The 22965-nt window shown below is 40.8% G+C and overlaps 1 protein-coding gene across 4 annotated transcripts; it reads left to right on the plus strand.

Moving 5' to 3' along the window:
• The first annotated feature begins 1569 nt into the window (after positions 1 to 1569).
• Positions 1570 to 22548, plus strand: ZSCAN12 (zinc finger and SCAN domain containing 12). 4 transcript variants are annotated; one of them, XR_001444154.3, is made up of 6 exons: positions 1570 to 1646; positions 2494 to 2963; positions 8135 to 8279; positions 9761 to 10907; positions 18761 to 19269; positions 20504 to 22548. XR_001444154.3 is itself a non-coding variant. In XM_078000741.1 (5 exons), exons 2-5 carry the CDS (start codon positions 2562 to 2564, stop codon positions 18879 to 18881), a joined length of 1815 nt encoding a protein of 604 aa, XP_077856867.1. In that variant the 5' UTR covers positions 1570 to 1646; positions 2494 to 2561; the 3' UTR covers positions 18882 to 22548. The 4 variants fall into 4 exon arrangements, 3 of the variants coding, with proteins under 3 accessions (XP_077856867.1, XP_077856868.1, XP_077856866.1); XM_078000741.1 differs by having other exon boundaries at positions 18761 to 22548; XM_078000742.1 differs by lacking the exons at positions 18761 to 19269; positions 20504 to 22548 and having other exon boundaries at positions 8101 to 8279; positions 9761 to 14644.
• The last annotated feature ends 417 nt before the right edge of the window (positions 22549 to 22965 follow it).

The raw sequence follows: 22965 nt of genomic DNA on the forward strand, positions 1-22965 counted from the left end.
TGAGCGAAGTTGAACATCTTTACAGATGTTTGAGGGCTGCTAGCATTTCTTATTCTGTCAACTATTTATTTCTTTTAGCCATTTTCTCTTTTGGATTATTGGTTATTCTCAACTTTTAGGAGCTCTTTAGATATTTGGAAAACTAGCTCTTGCCTGTGATATGTTGCAAGTCTTTTTCTTTCCTTATTATTTTTTTTTTGACAAGCAATACATTTTATTTTCATGTAGTCAGATTTATTATTTTTATGAGTTTTGGATTTTGAGTCATATGGTTAGATGTTTCCCCATTCCCACGTGTTAGAATTATTGTTCATGTTCTCTTCTAATACATGTATAGGTGGATTTTTTACATTTAGATCTCAGATCCATTTAGAATTTATCTCTATTGTGATGTGTGGTGGGAAATACACATCCAGTTTTACCTTTGACAAATGGTTGTCATCCCAGCACAACTTCTAAGTTCTTCATTTCTCTGTTGACATGTGGTGTCCCCTTCATCATTTACTCAATATCCTTACATACCTGGATCTATTTCTGGTCTATTCTTTCTCTCTGTTAATACAATAAAATCATATGGGTATGTTCCAGTATCTGATAAGGCTGACCCTCACCATTGTTCTTTTTCATGGGTTTCCTGGCTATTCTTATTTTCCCACTTGAACTTTATAATCAGTTTATCTAATTCCAGAACAATATTTGTTGATATTTTTGTTGGAATACTAGAGTTGCATACGTATTTAGGGAGGATTGACCTCTTTGAGTCTTTCTAAGAACCGCATATTGCTTTCTGTTTGTTTAAATGTACATCTGGCCTTTTAGGAGCTTTTTAAAGCTTTCTCCATAGAAGTTTTGTTCATTTCTTGTTAAGTTTATTCCTAGTTTCAATTTTTTGTTGCTATTGTAAATATAGTCTTCTCTTCCATTATATCTCGTAACTCGTTATCATTGATTATTCACATATATGAAGGCCATTGATTTTAGTGTGTTAACTTTATATCTTGCTAATTTACTAAATTATCCTTTTTTTTAATAGTTTTTCCATTGAACCGGGTTTTCTGACATATAATCATACATCGGCGCATAAAAGAGAACATCAAGAGGATCGTGGATGGCGAAATAGCCGGCAGAAACCAGCCCGCTGGCCCTTGAGAAGTCTGTGTGGAAGAAATCCCTACGCCACCGCTAAGCGCGGATTTGGGAAGCTCCCCGGGAGAAGGTCCCCCGAGAACATCCCTTTGAGGCATCTCTAACCTCAGAGACACAGAATCCCAAAGTGAATGGAGACGCAAGGGATTTCCCTGTCTTAAGATCAGTTCTACAAGCCTTGACCACCCATCGGGCCGGGGGAAGTGTGGACAATGGCTGAGTAAAGAAGAGGAGAAAGATAAACCCGTTCCGTTTACCCGCGGGTCTGAGAGCCATCATCACCCTTCCTCTCACGTAGACGCGCGGAAACACTACTACCGAGTTGAAAGCCCCTTTCGCCCCCTTCCTAGAGCGGCCGCGGAAGTGCGCCCCACGCGGGTTGGTTCTCAGCCCTCCTGTGGCCGCTTCCGGACTTTGTGGGTCACTTTTGATGGGTTCCGGGTCCCAAAAGGGTTCGAGGCCTTTAGGGGGGAGTTCTCTTCTGGCCCGGGGGGCCGCAGGTGAGCGATGTTGTGCTCTGTATGCTGCGAGGAGGTGGGCGGAAGATTGCTGTATTCTAGTTGCTGGGCCCCTCGGCTCTGGCCGGTGCAGAATGGACCCTGGTCCTCCCAAACCCAGGTGGATCCGCGGGAAGCTCTCCCTCCCCAAAGTGCGCTGGGAGACTAGGATGAGGGATCGGCTCCCAGTCTGCAGCAGTTCCGTGCTGTAAGGCCCATACCTACCTTCCGCGTTTGCCTCGGCGTTGTATCCTTGGGTTCAGCGCGTACCGACATTTCTAGACAGTGGTGGTTCACAGACGCTGGCCGGCGTCCCAGGGCCTTCCTCACTTCAGATTATAATCACAGACCATGAGGATAGAGGGAAGGCTTAAAGAGTAACCTCTTCAGGCTTCTCACTTTATAAATGAAGAATAAGGAGCGGAAAGTTTAAGTCCCTGAGGAAATAAATTTACATGACTTTGTTGCTTTTGTGATTTCATGGTTTCTACCAGACATCTGGACATTCAAAAGATAAAAGTAACTAATCAAGGATGTCCTAACCTTTTATCATTATTGTTTACTTGATCTAAATGTTAGTTTTATTCCATTTGTCTTTCATTTAGGACCAAATGAGAATAAGTTTACTAACAAGTCTTACTCTTCTTCTTAATGTCCTGAAACAACTTGGCACCTTTCCTTAGTCTTTCTCTTTAAATTGGTCTAATCTTAAGTCTTTTCTATCAGAGTATTTTTCTGAGTAAGTATCGTACATTAACCTGGAGGCCAGATTTCAAAGATCATAGTTCTCAGAATTTGCAATTTTACTTTATGGTGGAGTTTGTGTTAATAATGATGGCTTATTCCTCAGGACTGTCCAGGAATAAATTTTCCAGGGGAGATCTTACTTGAAACACCGGTAGTTCTGGCACAGCTAAAATGGCATCTACTTGGGCTATCCAGGCCCACATGGACCAGGATGAACGTTTGGAAGTAAAGATAGAGGAGAAGAAGTATACCACCAGACAGGATTGGGACCTGCATAAAAACAACACCCATAGCAGAGAGGTCTTCCGTCAGTACTTCAGACAGTTCTGCTACCAGGAGACGTCTGGTCCCCGTGAAGCTTTGAGCCGACTCCGAGAACTTTGCCATCAGTGGCTGAGGCCAGAGACCCACACCAAAGAACAGATTCTGGAGCTGCTGGTGCTGGAGCAGTTCCTGACCATCCTACCTGAGGAGCTCCAGGCCTGGGTGCAGGAGCAGCATCCAGAGAGTGGCGAGGAGGTGGTGACTGTGCTGGAGGATTTAGAGAGAGAATTGGATGAGCCAGGAGAGCAGGTGAGAAAAAAGATGTGACTTCTGTTTGAGAAAAGATAAATTGTGGATTTCTAGGCCAGAGTGAAGAACAGCCATTTTTTCACAAAGCATGTTTTTTGACAGTTTGATGCATCAGAAAGGGGCATGAGTTTCAGGGAAAGTTGGCTAATGTGGTCCCAACTTATTTATAACTTTTCTGTGGAAGGATTTTATATTTCTCTATTAAGCTACAAAATTCTGTTTGATAAATATGCTGCTCATCTTAGAAAACTTCTAAGACAAGAGAAGGTATCAGAGAGATGAAAGTAGCAGGATGGGAAGCAGTCTCTTGGAGGGGCATCACTCTGTTGCGCAATACAAATAATTAAGAATTAAGGTTTTGCAGATATATCCATTGCTCTGACTCCATTACAGGGTTTTAAAATGGAAAAATTAACTATTTCAGGGGAATGAGATGTGGGAGTACAATGGAAAGTTAGTGAGGAGAGCAGGGTGGGGTTCTGTGTTTCTTTGAGTAGTAGAAAGCCCAGTTAGGTTGGAAAGGTGAATTCTGAGTAGAAGAGTTGAGATAGTGTCCAGGACCTTGAATCTCAACCTCTGGAATTGAGATTTTATTCTGTAGACAGACGCCCCTAACCTTTTCTTCTTGAGTCTAAATGACCTTTACTAATTGTAAGATGTAAAAGAGAACCAAATTATATAGAACTTTTTTGTTTTGTTTTTAATACTAAAATGAGACAGTGGTTGTCAACCAGTGCCAATTTTGTGCCCCAGAGGGCATTGGCAATGTCTTGGGACATTTTTGGTTGTTATAACTCAGGGAGGTGCTCCTAGTATCTAGTGGGTAGAGAGGACAAGGCTAATGCTAAGCCTCTTACAACACACAGAACAGCCCCAGACAACAGAGAATTATCTAAACCAACATGTCAGTAGAGCCAACACTAGGAAACCCTGATATAAAGAGTTTGAAACTTAGGGAAATAATGAAATGGAAGTATAATCTAACACTGTGATACAAAATACAATAGAGAGGGTAGGAACATGTGGCAAAAAGATCTAAGTTTGAAATAAGATCACGAGGCCAGGCGCAGTGACTCATGCCTGTAATCCTAGCACTTTGGAAGGTCAAGGGAGGTGGATCACCTGAGGCCAGGAGTTCAAGGCCAGCCTGGGCAACATGGTGAAACCCCATATCTACTAAAAATACAGAAATCAGCCGGGCATGGCGGCACGTGCCTGTAATCCCAGCTACTTGGGAGGCTGAAGCAGGAGAATCACTTGAACCTAGGAGGCAGAGGTTGCAGTGAGCCAAGATTGTGCCACTGTACCCCAGCCTGGGCAACAGAGTGAGACTCTGCTTAAAAAAAAAAAAAGAAACAGGATCATGAAAGTGTGATTACCAAGGATGAAGAATGTCTTAGGTAAGAATTGTTTGGAAGTGATGACAGATTAGATCTATTAAATAAAGAAGGAAGAACCAATGGAGAACTCTTTACAGAGCAATGTATTCTAAGCTAAACACTAGGGATTTTAAGCTTGAAAGACTAGTATAATGGAGACACTCCTAACAAAGTTAAAGACTGTAGGAAATAATTAAGTACATATTTACTGTATGTCTGTTTGGACTAGGTACTGTTTTAGGCACTGTGAATGCAACAGCCAACAAAACACAGGGGGTTGCTATTCTTATGTAGATTCTGGTCTACTGAGGAGAGACAGATAGTAAATTAAAAATCAACAAACCAGCCCAGGCAACATAATGAGACCCCCATCTCTATAAAAAATACAAAAATTAGCCAGGCAGGCACGTGTAGTCCTAGCTACTTGGGAGGCTAAGGTGGGAGGATTGCTTGAGCCCAGGAGATCGAGGCTGCAGTGAACCGTGATTATACCACTGCAGTCCAGCTTGCGAGACAGTGAGACCCTATCTCCAAAAAAAAAAAAATCAACAAACATACAAGATGTAGGTGGTAATAAATTCTGTTCAAACAACAACAACAACAATAAAAGCAGAGAAAAGGAATAGTGAAATAAGTGGGGATTGTGCTGTTTTCTATAGACTTGTCAGAGAAGGCTTTTCAGATAGGTGACATTTACAGGAGAAATCTGAATGAAAAGAGCAAGCCATACGGCTATCAGGGATAAAAGCATTCAGGCAGAGGGTCTTAAAGTGAGAATCTACTTATCACAGTAGAGATGTGTTTGTCAAGGAGGAGATGAAATAAAATGCTTATAAGATTATATTATGTCAGAACTTGTAGCAATTATAAGAATTTCGAATTGTATTCTGAGATGGAAAGTCACTGGAGAATTTTGAACAGAAGAGAGACATAATTTGACTTGAATTTTAAAATAGTCACTCTGGCTTCTGTGAGAAAGTTCCACAATGGGGCTGGGGTAGGCATAGGAGTAAAAGTTCGAGGCAAAGAAACCATTGTAGAAGCAATAATAATAAGCAATAATCCAGGCAAGAGATATTGGTGACTTGGACTAGAATAGTAGCAGTGGGAGTGGTAAAATGTGATTGGATTCTGGATGTATTTTGGAGGTAGAGCTTGACAGGGTTTGTTTTTATATAGAATGTGGAATATGAGAGAAAGTAAGTTAAGGATTACGCCCAAGTATTTGGTCTGAATATCAGATAGAGTGGATTTGTCTTTCATAGAGATGGTAAAGACTGGGAGAGAAGTGGGTTTGGGGTGGAAGGACAGGAATCAAAAATTAGGGTTTGGGCCAGGCACGGTGGGTCACGCCTGCAATCGTAGCACTTTGGGAGGCCGACATGGGCAGATCACCTGAGGTCAGGAGTTCAAGACCAGCCTGGCCAACATGGTGAAAGCCTGTCTCTACTAAAAATAGAAAAATTAGCTTGATGTGGTGGCGCGCACCTATAATCCCAGCTACTCAGGAGGCTGAGGCAGGAGAATCGCTTGAACCCAGGAGGCGGAGGTTGCAGTGAAACAAGATCTTGCCACTGCACTCCAACCTGGATGACAGAGTGAGACTCCGCTTCAAAACAAAACAAAACAAAAAACAAACAAAAAACAGGGTCTGGACATGTTAATTTTGAGATTCCTGTTTTTTTTTTTTTTTTGAGACGAAGTCTCGCTGTGTCGCCCAGGCTGGAGAGCAGTGGCCGGATCTCAGCTCACTGCAAGCTCCGCCTCCCGGGTTTTTACGCCGTTCTCCTGCCTCAGCCTCCCGAGTAGCCGGGACTACAGGCGCCCACCACCTCGCCCGGCTAGTTTTTTGTATTTTTTAGTAGAGAGGGGGTTTCACCGTGTTAGCCAGGATGGTCTCGAACTCCTGACCTCGTGATCCGCCCGTCTCGGTAGAACCCAAGCAGAAAAGTTGAGCAAACAACTAGATATAATAAACGAGAAGGGTCTGTGCTAGAACTACAGAATTGGGGCTTTTCAGAATATGCGTAGTATTTAAAGCCACAAGATAGGATGAGATCATGAAGGGAGTAATGAGCAGTAGAAACAGAGTAGCTAGAGAGGTACAAAGAATGGGATTCTTAGATGCAGGCAAAAGTAATTTGGTTTTAAATGTGCTGAATCTGTATTGTCAACCAGTTCTTTCTCTGAAAGCACTGCAGGGGGCATCTAATGGAGTTTACAGCTTGATTTCTGAGGCCTGACCAGAGATCCAGGAATAGAAGGCACAGCTCACAGTACTGGCCTTTTCTCCCCGCTTTCTTTTTTCAAAAACACCATTTTCTGTACATCTGAGATAGCATTTTGCTGACTCTGGCTTTTATTCTGAAGACTGAGTCTACAAAATGAAACCGTATCAGGGAAATAGAGGCAGTATATGGTGATTTCTTATTTATAAAATTTAACCTTTGAAGAGAATGGGGGAGTAATTTGAGAGCCTGTTGTATGCCAAGCCCTGTACAAGGTGCTTTATACAAAAGTTATTTATAATCTCAGAGAGAGTAAGTAACTAGCCCAAGGTCACAGAGCTATTAGACTAAGAGAGAGAGTTAGTAATCCATGTGATTCCATATCCCTGCTTTTTACAATACCTTGCTGAAGAAACCTATTATTTTTAAATGCAAGAGGAAATAGGCCCATGGAAGAATGGCAGCCACCCAGTGACTGAAATTGCTGAATAAATGAGTTAGTTAACTGAGGGAGCAAGGGTCAGAGGGAAGCCAAAAGTGATGGGATTGAAGGCAAAAGTAGAGATGTGAGCCTTGAAATAGAGAAGACATCATCCTCTAAGATAGAAGAAATGGAGAGGAGTATGAGGGTGGAGATAGATAAAATGAATAGTAGATGATTTTTGAGATGATTGTGATCTTGGATAAGTAGAAAATAAGATAATCTTCCCAGAGAGAAGTGGGATGGGCACCTCAGAAGAGCAGAGACTACTGGGAACAGCTTAGGAATGAATATGGAAGAGATTTCTCTCCTTCCCTTCTTTTCCCTTTCTTTCTTCTCCCACCTTCTTTCTTTTCTTTCTCTTCATTTGTTCCCTTATACCTTTTGTTTTGTTTTGTTTTTGGAGATACGGTGTCTCTGTCACCCAGGCTGGAGTGCAGTAGTGTAATCATAGTTCACTATAACCTTGAACTGGGCTCAAGCAATCCTCCTGCCTTAGTCTCCTGAGTAGTTAGGACTACAGATGTGCGCCCCCATGCCCAGACAATTTTTAATTTTTTTGGAGAGATGGGGTCTTGCTATATTGCCTAGGCTGGTCTCAAACTCCTGGCCTCAAGTAATCCTCCCATCATAGCATCCCAAGGGTGCCTTTCTTTTTTATTATTTCTCTACATTATTTATCTTTACATATCCCCTTTCCTTTTCCTCTTTCTCTCTTAATGTTTTATTTTACCCGAAGTTCTATCTTATTTCCTCCTTTCTGCCTCTTTCACCTTTTTCTTCTCTCCTTTGTTTTGTCTTTCTCCCTTTCCTTTCTCCACTTCTTTGAGCATAAGACAAAGAGGTAAAAGTGGCACAACCAACATACTTTAGCAGTAACAACAGGAGAAATTACATCTGGGTGTAGAAGGGAAGATTCCCCAGAGCATGTGACATTTATATTAGCCTTGAAGAATGGGTAGGGTTATGGCAGGCTTATATCTGGGAAAATGGTCATTTCAGGTTTCAGCCACTGCCACAAATGTATACTTTTTGTTTTCTGTTATCAGAGTGAGTCTGTCAGCTACATCTCATTTTCCTCAGGTCTCAGCCCACACTGGGGAACATGAAATGTTCTTGCAGAAGATGGTACCTCTAGGAAAAGAAGGAGAACCCAGTATGCCCCTCCAGTCCATGAAAGCCCAGCTAAAGTATGAATCTCCAGAACTTGAATCCCAACAGGAGCAAGGTAAAGAAGAAAGATCCATCTTGGGAGGAAGGGGAAGATGGGTAACATAGGACACTGGGGCTTTTTTGTACTTGCTACTGTTTCTGATCATTAAAGTCAAAAAGGCCCTCTCTGAATCTGATGGCTCATACATAGACTCTCAGATGGCCTGGTTTGTCACTCTTCAACCCTTACTTTCTTGTATATTCATATTCTTCTAAATTCTGGCTTTAACACTTAATTTAGTCCTTCTGATACATTCTCTCTCTTTATACTGACCTCCTTGCTATTTTTTTCTTTCTTTTTTTTTTTTTTTGAAACGGAGCCTCGCTCTGTTGCCCAGGCTGGAGTGCAGTGGCGCGATCTCGGCTCACTGCAAGCTCCACCTCCCGGGTTCACGCCATTCTCCTGCCTCAGCCTCCCCAGTAGCTGGGACTACAGGCGCCCGCCACCACGTCCGGCTAATTTTTTTGTATTTTTAGTAGAGATGGGGTTTCACCGTGTTAGCCAGGATGGTCTCAATCTCCTGACCTTGTGATCCGCCTGCCTTGGTCTCCCAAAGTGCTGGGATTACAGGCGTGAGCCACCGCACCCGGCCTACCTCCTTGCTATTTTTAGCTTTTATCCTATCAGACAATACCTCTATCTTCCACTTGCACTATATCCTTTCTGCTTCATTAAATAAGACTTTGCTCCATTATTTCTGCAACCAACTTTCAGATGGTTCAAGAAAAAAAAAATTGTATACTTACAAAGAAAAGGAATAACAGGCTGGGTGTGGTGGCTCACACCTGTAATCCCAACACTTTGGGAGGCCAAAATGGGTAGATCACGAGGTCAGGAGTTCGAGACCAGCCTGACCAACATGGTGAAACCCTGTGTCTACTAAAAATACAAACATTCGCTGGGTGTGGTGGCACATGCCTGTAATCCCAGCTACTTAGGAGGCTGAGGCAGGCGAATCGCTTGAACCCAGGAGGCGGAGGTCGCAGTGAGCTGACATCACGCCACTGCACTCCAGCCTGAACGATAAAGCAAGACTCTGTCTCAAAAAAAAAAAAAAAAAAGAAAAAATAATAAAACAAATGTTACAAAATATTAAAAGTTCATGAATGTGTGAAAGATCCACTACCTTATTTCTGCTTTCTCTGCATCTGTTTCATTTTCATTTAATTTTTTAAGTAGGTAAAAATGTACATGGCTCAAAAACAAAATGTTTTAAAGTTATTTAATGAAAAGTTTCTATTCCACTTGATTTTCCCAGCCACCTAGTCTCTTCCTCCTACTCTGAAATAGGCTGTAACTGTTACTAATTTTTTGTGTGTCCTTCCAGATATTTTTTGATGCATATATGTTTTCCATATTGAAACAAATATATTTTCCTCTCTTTATCACTAAGATGGTAGAGTCTTGCATTTTTAATTTCCTAACAGCTGCTTAATATTAAAATGTATGGATACATTTTAAAGGTACAAAAGGTAACATTTATGATCCCTTCTTAGTTTTAGATGTTGAGACTGGAAATGAGTATGGAAATTTAAAGCAAGAAGTTTCTGAAGAAATGAAACCACATGGGAATACATCCAGTAAATTTGAAAATGATATGTCCCAGTCTGCTAAGTGTGGAGAAACTCATGAACCTGAAGAAATAACAGAAGAGCCCTCTGCATGCTCCAGAGAAGATAAACAACCTACCTGTGATGAAAATGGAGTAAGCCTGACTGAGAACTCTGACCATACTGAGCATCAGAGAATCTGTCCAGGAGAAAAATCTTATGGATGTGATGACTGTGGAAAAGCTTTTAGTCAGCACTCACACCTCACAGAACATCAGAGGATCCATACTGGAGACAGACCCTACAAATGCGAAGAATGTGGAAAAGCTTTCCGTGGGAGAACTGTGCTTATTCGACACAAAATAATACACACTGGAGAGAAACCATATAAGTGTAATGAGTGTGGCAAAGCCTTTGGCCGGTGGTCAGCTCTTAACCAACATCAGAGACTTCACACAGGAGAAAAACACTATCACTGTAATGACTGTGGCAAAGCCTTTAGTCAGAAAGCAGGCCTCTTTCACCACATCAAGATCCACACAAGAGACAAACCTTATCAGTGTACTCAGTGTAATAAAAGTTTTAGTCGGCGTTCCATACTTACTCAGCATCAAGGAGTTCATACCGGCGCGAAGCCCTATGAGTGCAATGAGTGTGGAAAAGCCTTTGTTTATAACTCATCCCTTGTTTCCCATCAGGAAATCCACCACAAAGAAAAATGCTATCAGTGTAAGGAATGTGGGAAATCCTTCAGTCAGAGTGGCCTTATTCAGCATCAGAGAATTCACACTGGGGAAAAACCCTACAAATGTGAGGTATGTGAAAAAGCCTTTATTCAAAGGACAAGTCTTACAGAACATCAGCGAATTCACACTGGAGAAAGACCCTATAAATGTGATAAGTGTGGGAAGGCATTTACTCAAAGATCGGTCCTCACGGAACATCAGAGAATTCACACTGGAGAAAGGCCCTACAAGTGTGATGAGTGTGGGAATGCCTTCCGAGGAATCACCAGCCTCATTCAGCATCAGAGAATCCACACTGGGGAGAAGCCCTACCAATGTGATGAGTGTGGAAAAGCCTTCAGACAGAGGTCAGATCTTAGTAAACACCAGAGCATCCATAATAGAGGTGGTCCCTATGTATGTAAAGAGTGTGGGAAATCATTCAGGCAGAACTCAGCTCTTACTCAACATCAGACTATCCACAAAGGAGAAAAATCTGTTTCTGTGTGATGACTACAGGGAAGTTATCTCACAGAGTTCAGGCCGGTGAGAAATACTATTTAGCTTTACAATTATTGGGGTAAAACTTCAGTCACCATTGTTACAGGGAAACCTCAGATATTTAATAAGAATTCAGTACGTGCTGCCCATTGTATTAGGTGCTGTGGAGAACAAGAAGATAACCCCAAACTCTTTTCTCAGAGAGTTTATAGCCTAGTTTGGGATAGATAAGATCCACATATTTAGTTAAATAAGACTACAGGAGAGTAGAATAGATGCACAAGTCGGTGTTGAATAAAAGTGGTACTTTGTAGCCTGTAAGTGCTGTAAATTCTAAAGGACAGGTTACTTTTGCCTGGAGTGGTGAAGAAAGATTTTATTTAAAATAAGGATTTGATGGACAGACTTAGCAGTCACAAGGGAGAAAATGGGTAAAACAAATGTAAGCCAACTTAAGAGTGCATGTGGTTTGGAAGCATCAGGGAAAAAACTAGCCAACCTGAAGTAAAAGGTTCATGCAAATTGGGCAATCAATAGCATTAAGTTGGAAACAGCTTGGGGACAGACTATAAGAAGGCCAGAATGTGAATAATTTCATCTCATACTTTATAGCACTTTGACATTTACAGAGCACTTTTCTTATTCCTAAAATACCTTGGTAAAAGCAGTCTCCATTTTAAAAATGAGAATACTCTTGCCTATGAAGATGGCGACACAGCTATAATCCCACACAAAGAAAAAGACCAGTAACCTAAGTGCAGGTCTCTTGACTTCTAGTCCTGGCCATTACACTAGTGATCTTCCAACATTGATGAACATCAAAATCACGTTTGGGGCTTGTTTAACATCCCTGAATCCCACTCACATTCTGCTTCATTAGGCCTAGGATGCAAGTTAAGAATCTTCATTTTTATAGCTTCACAGCTACTTAATATACTTTATAATTTGAGAAATGTTGAGTTGAATGACAGCTGACTTCATGGCTGTCTGCAAAGTGGGAAAGCCTGAACACAGTCCTGTAAACTAAAGGCCACTGCAGACTTTTAGCACAAGGAGATCCTTACAGGGAACATGTGCCACCAGCTCTTTGGAGTAAACCGGGAATTAGACCCCCATCATGCCAAAAACTAGGGTTTTAAGGTGGTCTTTCCATCCCTTCAGATTTAAGTATTTAAAGAAAAAGAGACAGACCTACATTCCAAGGGTCTTCTGAGTGCAAGGCCTTGTGTTGTTTATTTATTTAGGGGAGGGCTTGGTGCTCTTCTCTGCTTTACGCTTTACCTTCTTTTGTTTCCCAGATCTCTTGTTACCACTATGTTCTGAATTCCCTAATAATTGCTCTTGAGAACTGATTTACATTTTGTTGGTTTGTATACTTCTTGAGCACATAAAAGGACCCCAAATTAGAGATACTACCCCTTGGGCTTCTGAAAAATGAACCAAAAACTGGTTGACTCTAACCTTGTCTTGCTGAGTAAAAATTCTGCTTTGGATGAGAACCTGTCTTGATTGTTTTAGTGGACAACAGGCAAGCCACATAGAAGTACACATGGCTCCTGATCTGTCTTTTTATTTACAGAAATCATTCTTAATCTCTACTGAGATGGCCTGTTAGTTCCTTCCTTTTCTACCCTGCCACAGCAAACTCCACAATTTCTGGGACTAACTTCCTACTGCACCCCAACACAACTCCAATCCTCTCTTCTCTTCATACTTCTAGCTGGTCAATGGGTTTGAAGTGGTGAGACAGTGATAAAAGGGGAAGGGGAAAAATAAAAGAAGGGTAATCTGCATTCTTCCTTAGTAAGTCCCACTCCTAATTACCTAATTACACAGTCCTGTGTCTTTGTCCCATCTTCACTCCTGTAATACATTCCCCACCCCCATTTTCTTAGTGCCACTGTCTCTTGCCTCTCTAGCCATAAACCCTGTACAGAATTTCATCCCTGGGTTGGAACTAGAAGCACCCGTTGGTCCTATAGCAATATTATATTTCTAGCTAAGTTGTAAATATGAACACATATTCCCATAGAAGTCATAATGGTCTAAGTATTATAATTCAGGTATATTGGGTGTCAGATTGGCTTCTGGGATTGGAACTTACATGACTTTCTGTGTGGAAAAAACTTCTTGAGTTCATGAGAGAGAAAGGCAAATGAACAGTTGAAAAACAACTTACTCATAAGTTGAGGACTGCTTAGTTAGGTTTTTTTCATAACCCCAGCATAGGAGTTGCACGCATAAGGCACTGAGGCAACTGGGATTGGAAACCTAGTTTTCTTCCTCCAGGAAACAAGGAACCCAGAGTGAGCCTGGGAGCTCTGTAGCTATAAGTATGTGAGGCCTATGCTCTACCTAAGTTTACCCTGCCTGCCATTTCTCACATAATGAGAATGCAAACTTGTAACCAAACCAAGGTTCAGCTGCTTGCGGCTCCAAAGCCAAAACTCGGGAGAGAAGAGAGTTGGTGGGAGGAAAAGCAGGTTTATTTGGAGAGCCAGCAAACTGAGACGATGGTAGGCTAGTGTCCTAAAGTACCATCTTAAGTCAGTACAAATTTTAGGCTCTTTTTATGTTAAGGGCAAAGGGAAGAGGATAGAGTTGGGATGAAGAGGTAACCTATGACCACAGACATCTGGGTGCCAGCAAGAGTCCAAGGAAGTTGGGAACTTCTTTGTCATTGGTTGGGTCACAATGCTCCTGTAAATCTTTAACAAAACATAGTTATACATACTTCTTTAATACCAGAGTTTGTTTTTAAAACTACATGATTGCTGTTTTGCATATTATCTCTGCTCTAAAATTAGCCTACATGGAGGAATGGGTAAAGGCTCCTTAAACAAAAATGGAGTTACTTATGTTAGTTCTTGTGCTGTTTCACTGTTAGAAACTCCTCTCAGTGGAGGGGACTTTACTTAATGATGAGAACCTGTGTGAGAATGTTCTCCTTACCAAATATGCTATGCATACTCCTTATCTAATCTGATTTTATAGACTTGTTATCCAAACTGAAATTACTGTTCATAGTAACTTCAGAGCCTCTCTTTTAATCTGACTGCTCACTGGAATGCAATCCTTGTTTTAAACTTGCCTTCTGTTCCTCTCAGTGCCTTTACTTGGGGATCTTTCCAGCTCATTTTCTGCTTAATATGGTCTGTCATTGCGCACATTCCTCCATTTGCCTTTCTGCACGCGACTTAATATTTCTTATATACCTAATATTATAAAGGGGCCATAAACAAAGACTCAGAACAATGGAATATGCCGATTACAGGAGGGTACAGTTCATACTTGTTTAAAAATAAATGTGGAGGCTGGGCGTGGTGGCTCATGCTTCCCACCTTTGGGAGGCCGAGGTGGGCGGATCACGAGGTCAAGAGATCGAGACCATCCTGACCAATGTGGTGAAACCCCATCGCCACTAAAAATACAAAAATTAACTGGGTGTGGTGGCATGTGCCTGTAATCCCAGCTACTCGGGAGGCTGAAGCAGGAGAATCGCTTGAACCCAGGAGGCAGAGGTTGCAGTGAGCCGAGATCGCGCCACTGCTCTCCTGCCTGGCGACAGAGCGAGACTCCGTCTCAAAATAAAATAAAATAAAAATATAAATATATGTTGGGGTTTTGTTCTGGTTATTTCTCATGCTTAAATACAGTTGTAGTACCAAAAAATGGTGGAGTGACATGGAATTTCCAGGTAGGCATCAAAGGGGATTAAACTAGCTCTCCAGGATAAAGAGGAAATATAGTAGAATAAGGCTACTAATTGGAGCTAAATTGGCAATATAGGGAAATTTAAGGCCCTGAGGGGCAAATGGAGGATGTGACATGTTAGATATGGAATAGGAGTACTACACTGGGGAGTGCAGTGAACAGAGAATGCTTTGTGATGAAGTCAAGAGTACATTTTATGGATAAAATACAGATGTGGTGTGACAGTGACAAGATCCTAGGAAACCTGAAACCTCTGAAGCATTTGATGTATGTGGATTTTGAAATAACAATAACAGGGAGTGGGATGGAAAGGAAGAATATGAAAGTGAAGCAGGTCCAAGGTAGAAATAATGGTCATCAATTGTAACAACAGCCAGATAGAAGTATCTGGTGTAAAACTCAAATGAATCATAAAGTTTGCAAATAATATTAAGGGCAAGAATAAGATTGACTGGCTTGTCTTTTCTAATTGGTTCAAGGTAAACATGACATTAAGTGTTCAAGGCAAAAAGCATGGAGAGGTTGGGGAAGAGCCAAGTTTCTAAAGTAATGAAAAGTGAAGTGAGTTTCAACTCAGGCTGTGAATGAAAACATAACCTGACAAACTGATTCCAGAGAGTGCAGTGGGAAGGGACTGCAGAGGAAAACAGAATGGGGCCCTCCTTCCAACAATACATTGTATTAAGAGGTTACCAGAGTTTGAGGTATGAGATGAAGCTAATGAGGAAGGACAGTGGGATTCATGAGGGCTCCAAATTGAGACATCTCAACTGTATAATGACATTGGTTGTAGAGAGCACTAAGATACAAGAACTTAGACAAGTCTGCACTCCTGTACTCAGTACAGAAGTAGTCTTTTTTGTTAATATACAGATTATTTGTCGAGCTGCTATAGTCAAAACAAAGCTGTTCTTATTGACCATCTTTTGGAATTGAGAAAAGGGTTTATTAATGACAATACTCCACACTTATTAACTGCTAAGGGCCAGACATTACTAAATGCTTTACTTACAACATCTCACTTTCAGCTGGGGAAACTGAAATAGATAAGCTAAAGCTGCTCAAGATCCCAGAGTTAGTATGTGGTAAGGCCAAGATTTGAACCCAGGCAGCCCACTTCAAGAGTCCACACTTTTAACTTCTGTGATACACTTCCTCAGTTTATTTCAGTTGAACAAACCATGTGTTGCAGTGGTAATTCAGTGTCTTGAGTAATTATCTGTAAAAACTTTTTATCTCTAGTCGGTATTCTGAAAAATGATTCAGAAAGTCCTAGAGTCCAAACACCTCAGGTAATAGTATTATGACCCCCTCTGCATACCAAATCTTGGATGAGGTTTGGCCAGCATAAACAGCTCTACTTGTTGCCTGCACAGAGAGGGTGTCACAGGAGACATTCCACTTTAAAAATGGGCTCTTTATATGAAAAGATCATCCTTCTTAGCTTAGAATCATAAATCACTCTGCATTATTCTCACAGAATAAGGAATATTTGGCTGTGTAATTTAATACAGAAAGATTTAAAGATTTGTCCCCAAGTGTTGATAACCCATGATGGATGTATCTTTAATGTGAGTTTTTAAAAGTGATTTTATATTAGAAGATACTTCTTGGATTTCAAAATGCACACACACATATATATGTGATATATGATATTTTTCTTTGCTTAAGACTCACCAGTTTTACAGTTCAAATGATGTCCCTCCTAACTCCACAAGGCCAGAATTTGAGCAAATGCTTGTTCAACCTAGACATAATCATTCGATAGCCTTTAATTGAATCTCTTCCTAACTTTTATCCTTTAAACCGAAAAGTTATACCACAGTCACTACAGCAGCTCATTTTATTGGAATTTCTTTGGATCCTCTCCCTCTCAAACATTCTGCGTGTATTTGGTAAGGAGTCCTCACACATTATTTTTTACTTGTATAGTATTTCTACATATATATATTAATGTGTACAAAGTATGTATGAATATTTTTATGTGTTGTAATTTGTATTTTATATATATGGCCTCATGTATATAATTTGATGTTGACAGAGCCAACTATGATAAGTGTTTTAAGCTTTTCAGTTGATTAGCCCCCTAGCTTACATTGTAAGACCATCATTTAGAGCCAGCAGTTTTCCCTTGATTTCATGGACAGTTGATTCTCTTCATACACTTTAAAAACACCATTTAGGTGTCTGAAACCCATCAGTCAAGGCTCCCAGAGCTTTCACCTATCATAGTTCAAGTTGATCTCTAGGGTATATGTCTGCTTGTTCCTGCCAGTCATTTTCCTAAGCCCGGTGGCCTGCTTCTGGAAGTCCCAAGAAGGGCTCCATAGTGGAAGCCATTTGTTAGTTCTGATTTATGATTAGATCATCATTACTCCTCTTCAAGCTTGGTGGGCATATCTTAGTGTTTTGATTTAGTGCCTTAGTTCTGCCTACTTCAGTAATGAATTTAGGAGTAGATGTCTCCGCATTTCATCCCTGATAAAGATTGAGGCAGTTTAGGGACTCTGCAGCTTCCTGTGGCCAAATTCTCTACTTATTCCTGAGATAGGGTTTAAGAACCTGGATTCTAGAGACAGATTGCCATGGTTCGAATCTCAGCTTACTAGCTAAGTGACTTTGGGCAAGCGATTTAACCTCTCTTGTCCCTCAGTTTCCTCCTATGTAAAATGACAAAGATAATAATACCAACCCAATGTAGATTAAATTAGTTTACAAAGTGCTTAGAATAGTGCTTGGCACATTAGTGCTTTACAACTGCTATTTTGATTGTTGCTGTGGGCTCTCTCAAATGCATTGTCTCTAGATGCCAGTGCCCCAGGTCAAAATTTACCTTTAACCATGCTGCAGGTTTCCCAGACTGCTGCAGTCCTCCTAGCCCTGGGATAAAAGCTCCCACGCAGGTATACTTTTACTTTCCTGCCTGGAGAACTGATGAGCAGTGGCCAGCAGGGGACACTTACCGCCCAAGCTGGGAAGAGAGATTTCTTCCCTTTTGTCTCCGCCCCTGTTAGTTATCAGAGGTACCTAGCAGCCCGTGCTATATCCTCCGTTTGCCTTCGAAACTACTCTTCCTACGTTCTGCAGCTGGAAGGCCGGCCTCGCGCGGGTCAGACGCGCCCCGGCCTGGGAGCATGGGCCCCCGGGCTTACCTGACTGCTCAGCTGGAACTCGCGCTCCTGAGCTGGCGCGGGGTTCGGCCGGGCAACCACAGAGAGGAGAAAGCCTCCAGAATCCTAGAGAAGCTGAATGCTGAGACAGCCGTTGACGGCGGCGGGACACGAAAGTACCGACCTTTCTGACCTTTGTGACGGACCTTTAGGAGTGGGGTGGTCCCAGGTTCGTGCACTCTGGCCTTTAAGTGTCTCTGGTGAAGTTGGGCCTGATAGGTTGAGAGCTGCCAGGGGAAGTTAAGGGTGACTTCCAAGTTTTGAGGTATAAGGAAAACTGGCTGTTGAGAAAAGGGAGTCTGGGTTCCCTGTTTGGTGAAAGAAAGTTGGGTTTATTTGGGGAAATGATGTGATTCATGGTTTTCCCAAGATCGACGCTGAGTACAAGAAAAGACAGAATCCACCTAGCTGTTGTGTGACTTTGAGCAAATTACTTAACTTCTGTGTGTCTCAGTTTTATTCATCTGTCAGTGAGATTATAAGTGTCTACTTAAATGGCTGCATGCATGGTGCATTTTAAGTAAATATTAGCTGTTGTTATTTTTCATTTCCGATGTTCTTATCTCTGCCGTTTATACGGGATATTTTGAAGTGGGGGGGGGGGAGCCAAGGGAAGAGGGTCATGATCTTTAAAGTTTTATTAATAAAAACTTTTAGAGAGTAAAAGGCTAGCAGATGGGGCTAGCTAATATTTTGCAGTCACTCTTCTTTCCTAATTTATTTACCTTCCTGACAGAGTTTCGTTTTCTTTCAGTGCCTTGTTCAGATGAGTGAGTTCTTGGCTAAAGAGGTAAACAAAATTTAGCTTCTGTTAACATTGTTATTTTATGCCTCAGGAGGAAGACCAGCTACAAGGAAATACTTCTGAAAAATCATTCTGAACCCCAAGCTGGAGTGAATCTTCTCCTGAGCTCTCTCATTCCAGAATGGCAATCTTGTTGCAGGAAAGATCTCTAATAGTGACTGATGGTAAAGGAAGAAGGCTGTGCCTAGAATAAAGAATCAGGCTGGCAAAGAAATCACAGGTCTTTCCTCAAACTTCAAATTGTTACTATCTGGAGATAGCTACCTGGACTTTACAGAGCTGTCAGAGGACTTGGGAAGGTTTGCCAGCGTTGGAAAAAGCCACTTGGACTTCACAGAGCTGTCAGAAGACTTAGGAAGCTTTGCCAGTAGTTCCTGAGACCAGAAATACATATTATGAAACAGGTGCTGGAACAGGTCCTAACTCCTACTTGTGAAGCTGCAGATATAGGTAGGATTATGTCATCCAGAATGTGGAGAGGAGGCAATCGATGATGCTGGAAAAGTTGAAGAGACAGCTTGAATGAAGGACAAACCACAGGTGGGAAAGGTTGGAAGGATCACTTATAGCTGGACTAGCAAAAGGCTTTGGGAATAGGATAGAAAGCAGCAAACCTGAACTTTAAGATCCACCGGATGTCTCTGGAACCATAACCCAGCATTTCCCGTAAATAGCAGGCTTTAATTCTCCTGCTGTTTAGGTGCATCTCTGGGACCTTCTCTTTCTATATTGGGTTTTTTGTTTGTTGGGTGTTTTAAGTTAGGGGTTAGCTTCAAATTCCATTTCCCAAGACCAATTTTATCACATTGCCTTTGGGTCTTAGGCTAAAAGATAGAACAAGGTATGCTTTTGGTCAAGATAGTACCTTGGAATCAAAGGTTTCAGATCAAACCTAAGATCCTATCTTAGTTTACCTCTCAGTGTTATTGCCTTTTGATATGGAAAGTTGATGAGAGAGCATCTCTGGAGAGAAAGAAGAAGAGAGCCTCACAGGGGAAGCTTTTAGAACTTTTAGTAGCATCCTCTCCCCGGAAACCTTGTCTCTACTCATCTCCTTCTCATTGTCTACCTGATTCTTTAAGTAGAAAATCTCAACCATATTTGTAGGGGCTTGGGGTTTTGTTTTTTGACTCACTTAACTCCTTTAACTTCAAAATGTTGCTTTCTTACATTTTAGACATGAATATTACCTAGAAAAGCTATTACCCCACTGTAAATTTTCCAGTTTATTGATTTCCCCACATCAGATTAGTATGTATTTTGAAACTGGTTTAGCTATTGTTTCAAGTTAACTTTGATCATATCCCATTGTTTACTGATCCACTCAACAAATATTTATTGAACATTTTGTAGGTCTGTAGTAGTAGCCAAGATACTTATCAGTGAGTAGAAATAGTCCTTTTAACTGTCCTTAACAAATTAAACTTTCTCTTGGTTTCATGATATTCCTTGTTTCTCAGCTTTGGATTCAAACTGATCTTCTCTTAACTTTTTTGATTACGCTTTCCTGATTTCTTTTATTGTCACATTTTGTGAAAAGTCTTCCATGCATTTCCAGTTTCTTCCTGCCTAGCTGTCTCTTCTCACCCAAATTGGACCCCTCTACTCCTACCCTGCCACGTGCCTTCACAAAAATGAGATGCTTGTTTAGAGACTTAGAAAAGGCATGCACTTTAGGTAAAAGTGGGTTTTATTTTTAATCACTGTACCCTATCATAAATTTCATTTCAGAAGAGACAACTGACATTTGAATTATCTGTGCATTTTATTTTAGATGGTGTTACTGAGAAGGAAACTAAGGACTTGGCTCCAAAACAAAAAAAAAATCTGGATATGCTGAATTTTATTAGGGGGAATGTTTGTAGAACTGCAACATCAATGCAATAAGTGTAGTAAAAGCTTTAGTTTCTGGTGCATCATTAGTCAGCATCATGTAGTCCACGATGAAGAGAATATCTTTGCAATCTCTGCAATCAACAAGTTTTGAAAGGCTTTTGCTTGTAGTGGAACCCTCTTTTCCCGCAGAAGAACCACCACAGGAAAAATGCTGTGAGCATAAGAAATGTGGGAAAGTTTTCAGCCACATGGCCTTATTTGACATCAAAGAATCCACATGAGAGAGAGACTGCATAAATATGATAACTGAGGAGGCCTTTGTTCAGCAAGGAAACCTTATACAAACTTGTGTGAAGAATGTAGGAAGACCTTCGCCCAGAAGCCAGAACTGACTGTGCACCAAAGAATCCGCACCATAAACGTGATGAATGTAGAGATGCTTTCTTCAGCATTGGACAATTCACACTAAAGGGAAACCCTGCCAGTGTGATGAGTGTGGAAAAGGCTTGGAAAAATCAGTGAGTGAATTCATATTAGAGGCTCTTATAAATGAGAGGATTGTGGGAACTTGTATAGACAGAGATCAGACCTCAACAAGGGAGTCTCCACAGTATTGAAAAGTTAATATAATTAATGTAAGTGGGCAAGTTGTATGGAGAATGGGTAGTCTAAATTGCTCTTTTAGCCAGTAAAAACATTAAATGAGTTTCTTAGATCAAGAAAAGGAAATGTTACAAGTTAGTTTTCCCTTCCAGAGAGATCTATATGTGTAAGCAACCAGGACTTTTGAAATAAGTTGCATCTTTGGATTTGTGATCTGTCTCCTGGATGATTATCTCTGTTTTGGGGGACAGGTATTTTTTCTTCATGCCTGCTCTAGTCTCATCTCATATCTTTAATTCATTCAGCAAGTATACACAGTAGTATTATCGTCTACTGTTTGTTGTAAATATATATATATATATTATTTTCTTTATGGGCTGAGTAGGCTTGTATAGGTACCCTAGTACACAAAAATCACATATATCGTGTTTCAGTAAATGTAGTGAAAGGAACTATATTATGAAATTGCTGGGCATTTCTATAAATTTGGGACTACCTTTTTATTCTCCAACACAAGACCATGTAGGTGTCCCTTCAGACAGTATATTTTTCCAGCTTTGGCTTCTTTATTTTCTTTCTTTCTTTATTTTTTTGAGGCGGAGTCTTGCTCTTGTCGCCCAGGCTGGAGTGCAGCAGCATGATCTCAGCTCGCTGCAACCTCCGCCTCCCTGGTTCCAGAAATTCTCCTGCCTCCGTCTCCCGAGTAGCTGGGTTTACAAGTGCTTGCCACCACGCCCAGCTAATTTTTGTGTTTTTAGTAGAGACGGGGTTTTGCCATGTTGGCCAGGCTGGTCTCGAACTCCTGACCTTGTGATCTGCCCACCTTGGCCTCCCAAAGTGCTGGGATTACAGGCATGAGCCACCGTGCCTGGCTGTTTTTTTAAGATAGAAAAATATACTTCATGTATAGCCTATTGACAGATAATGACTGATATTTTTTCTTATAGATAACACATAATAAACATTGTGAAGACTAATATGTTAAGTAACTTGCTTATTCTTTTCAGTTCTAAAACCTATAGGAAAGAATCTTTAGAAGCTGTCAACAAGTTGGTAATGTAGCCCAAACTCTACCCATAATAGGAGAGTGAGGCTTATGTATTTTATAGTAGGACACTAAATATAGGAACCATGTATTTAAAAACTTTATTTAGTGATTATCTCAGAATGCTAGGTTTCTCTCTGGTGTACATCCCTAAATTTTTTGCATAGGTATTATTAATACATTCATTATTTTTAAAGAGGGACTGCATTCTGTAAAAGGCTTTTCCAGTATCTGCAAGTCATACAGTTGTTTTAAACTCTATTACTATTATATAAAATGATTTCTTTATATTGAACCAACCTTGTATTCCTAGAATAAACCTCACTTAGCCATGATGTGTTATTTTCTTAATGTATTAATGGGTTTACTTGTTAATATTTAGTACATTTTCTTCAATATTCATATGAAATTGGTCCGTAATTTTTATATCATATTTTTGAGGTTTAGATTTCACTCTTTTACTTGCATCATAAAAATAACTTAAGTCTGTGTTCATTTTTAATGCTCTAGAACAATTTGCGAAGCATTGGAACTAGCTAGTCTTTGAAGGATAGATTCTGATGTGAAACTCTGGGTCATATGCTTTTTTGTGGGATAATTTCATGGTAACTTCCTCTATTCTATGAAAATTATCCATTCAGGCTTTCTATTTATAATGGGTTCCATTTTGGTAATCTTTATTTGCCTTGGAAATTATCCATTTCATCAAGACTTTCAAATTTATTTGCCTAGAATATGCAATGTAACCTAAT

The sequence above is a fragment of the Macaca mulatta genome, chromosome 4 (assembly GCF_049350105.2).
Source record: "Macaca mulatta isolate MMU2019108-1 chromosome 4, T2T-MMU8v2.0, whole genome shotgun sequence".
Classification (NCBI taxonomy): domain Eukaryota; kingdom Metazoa; phylum Chordata; class Mammalia; order Primates; family Cercopithecidae; genus Macaca; species Macaca mulatta.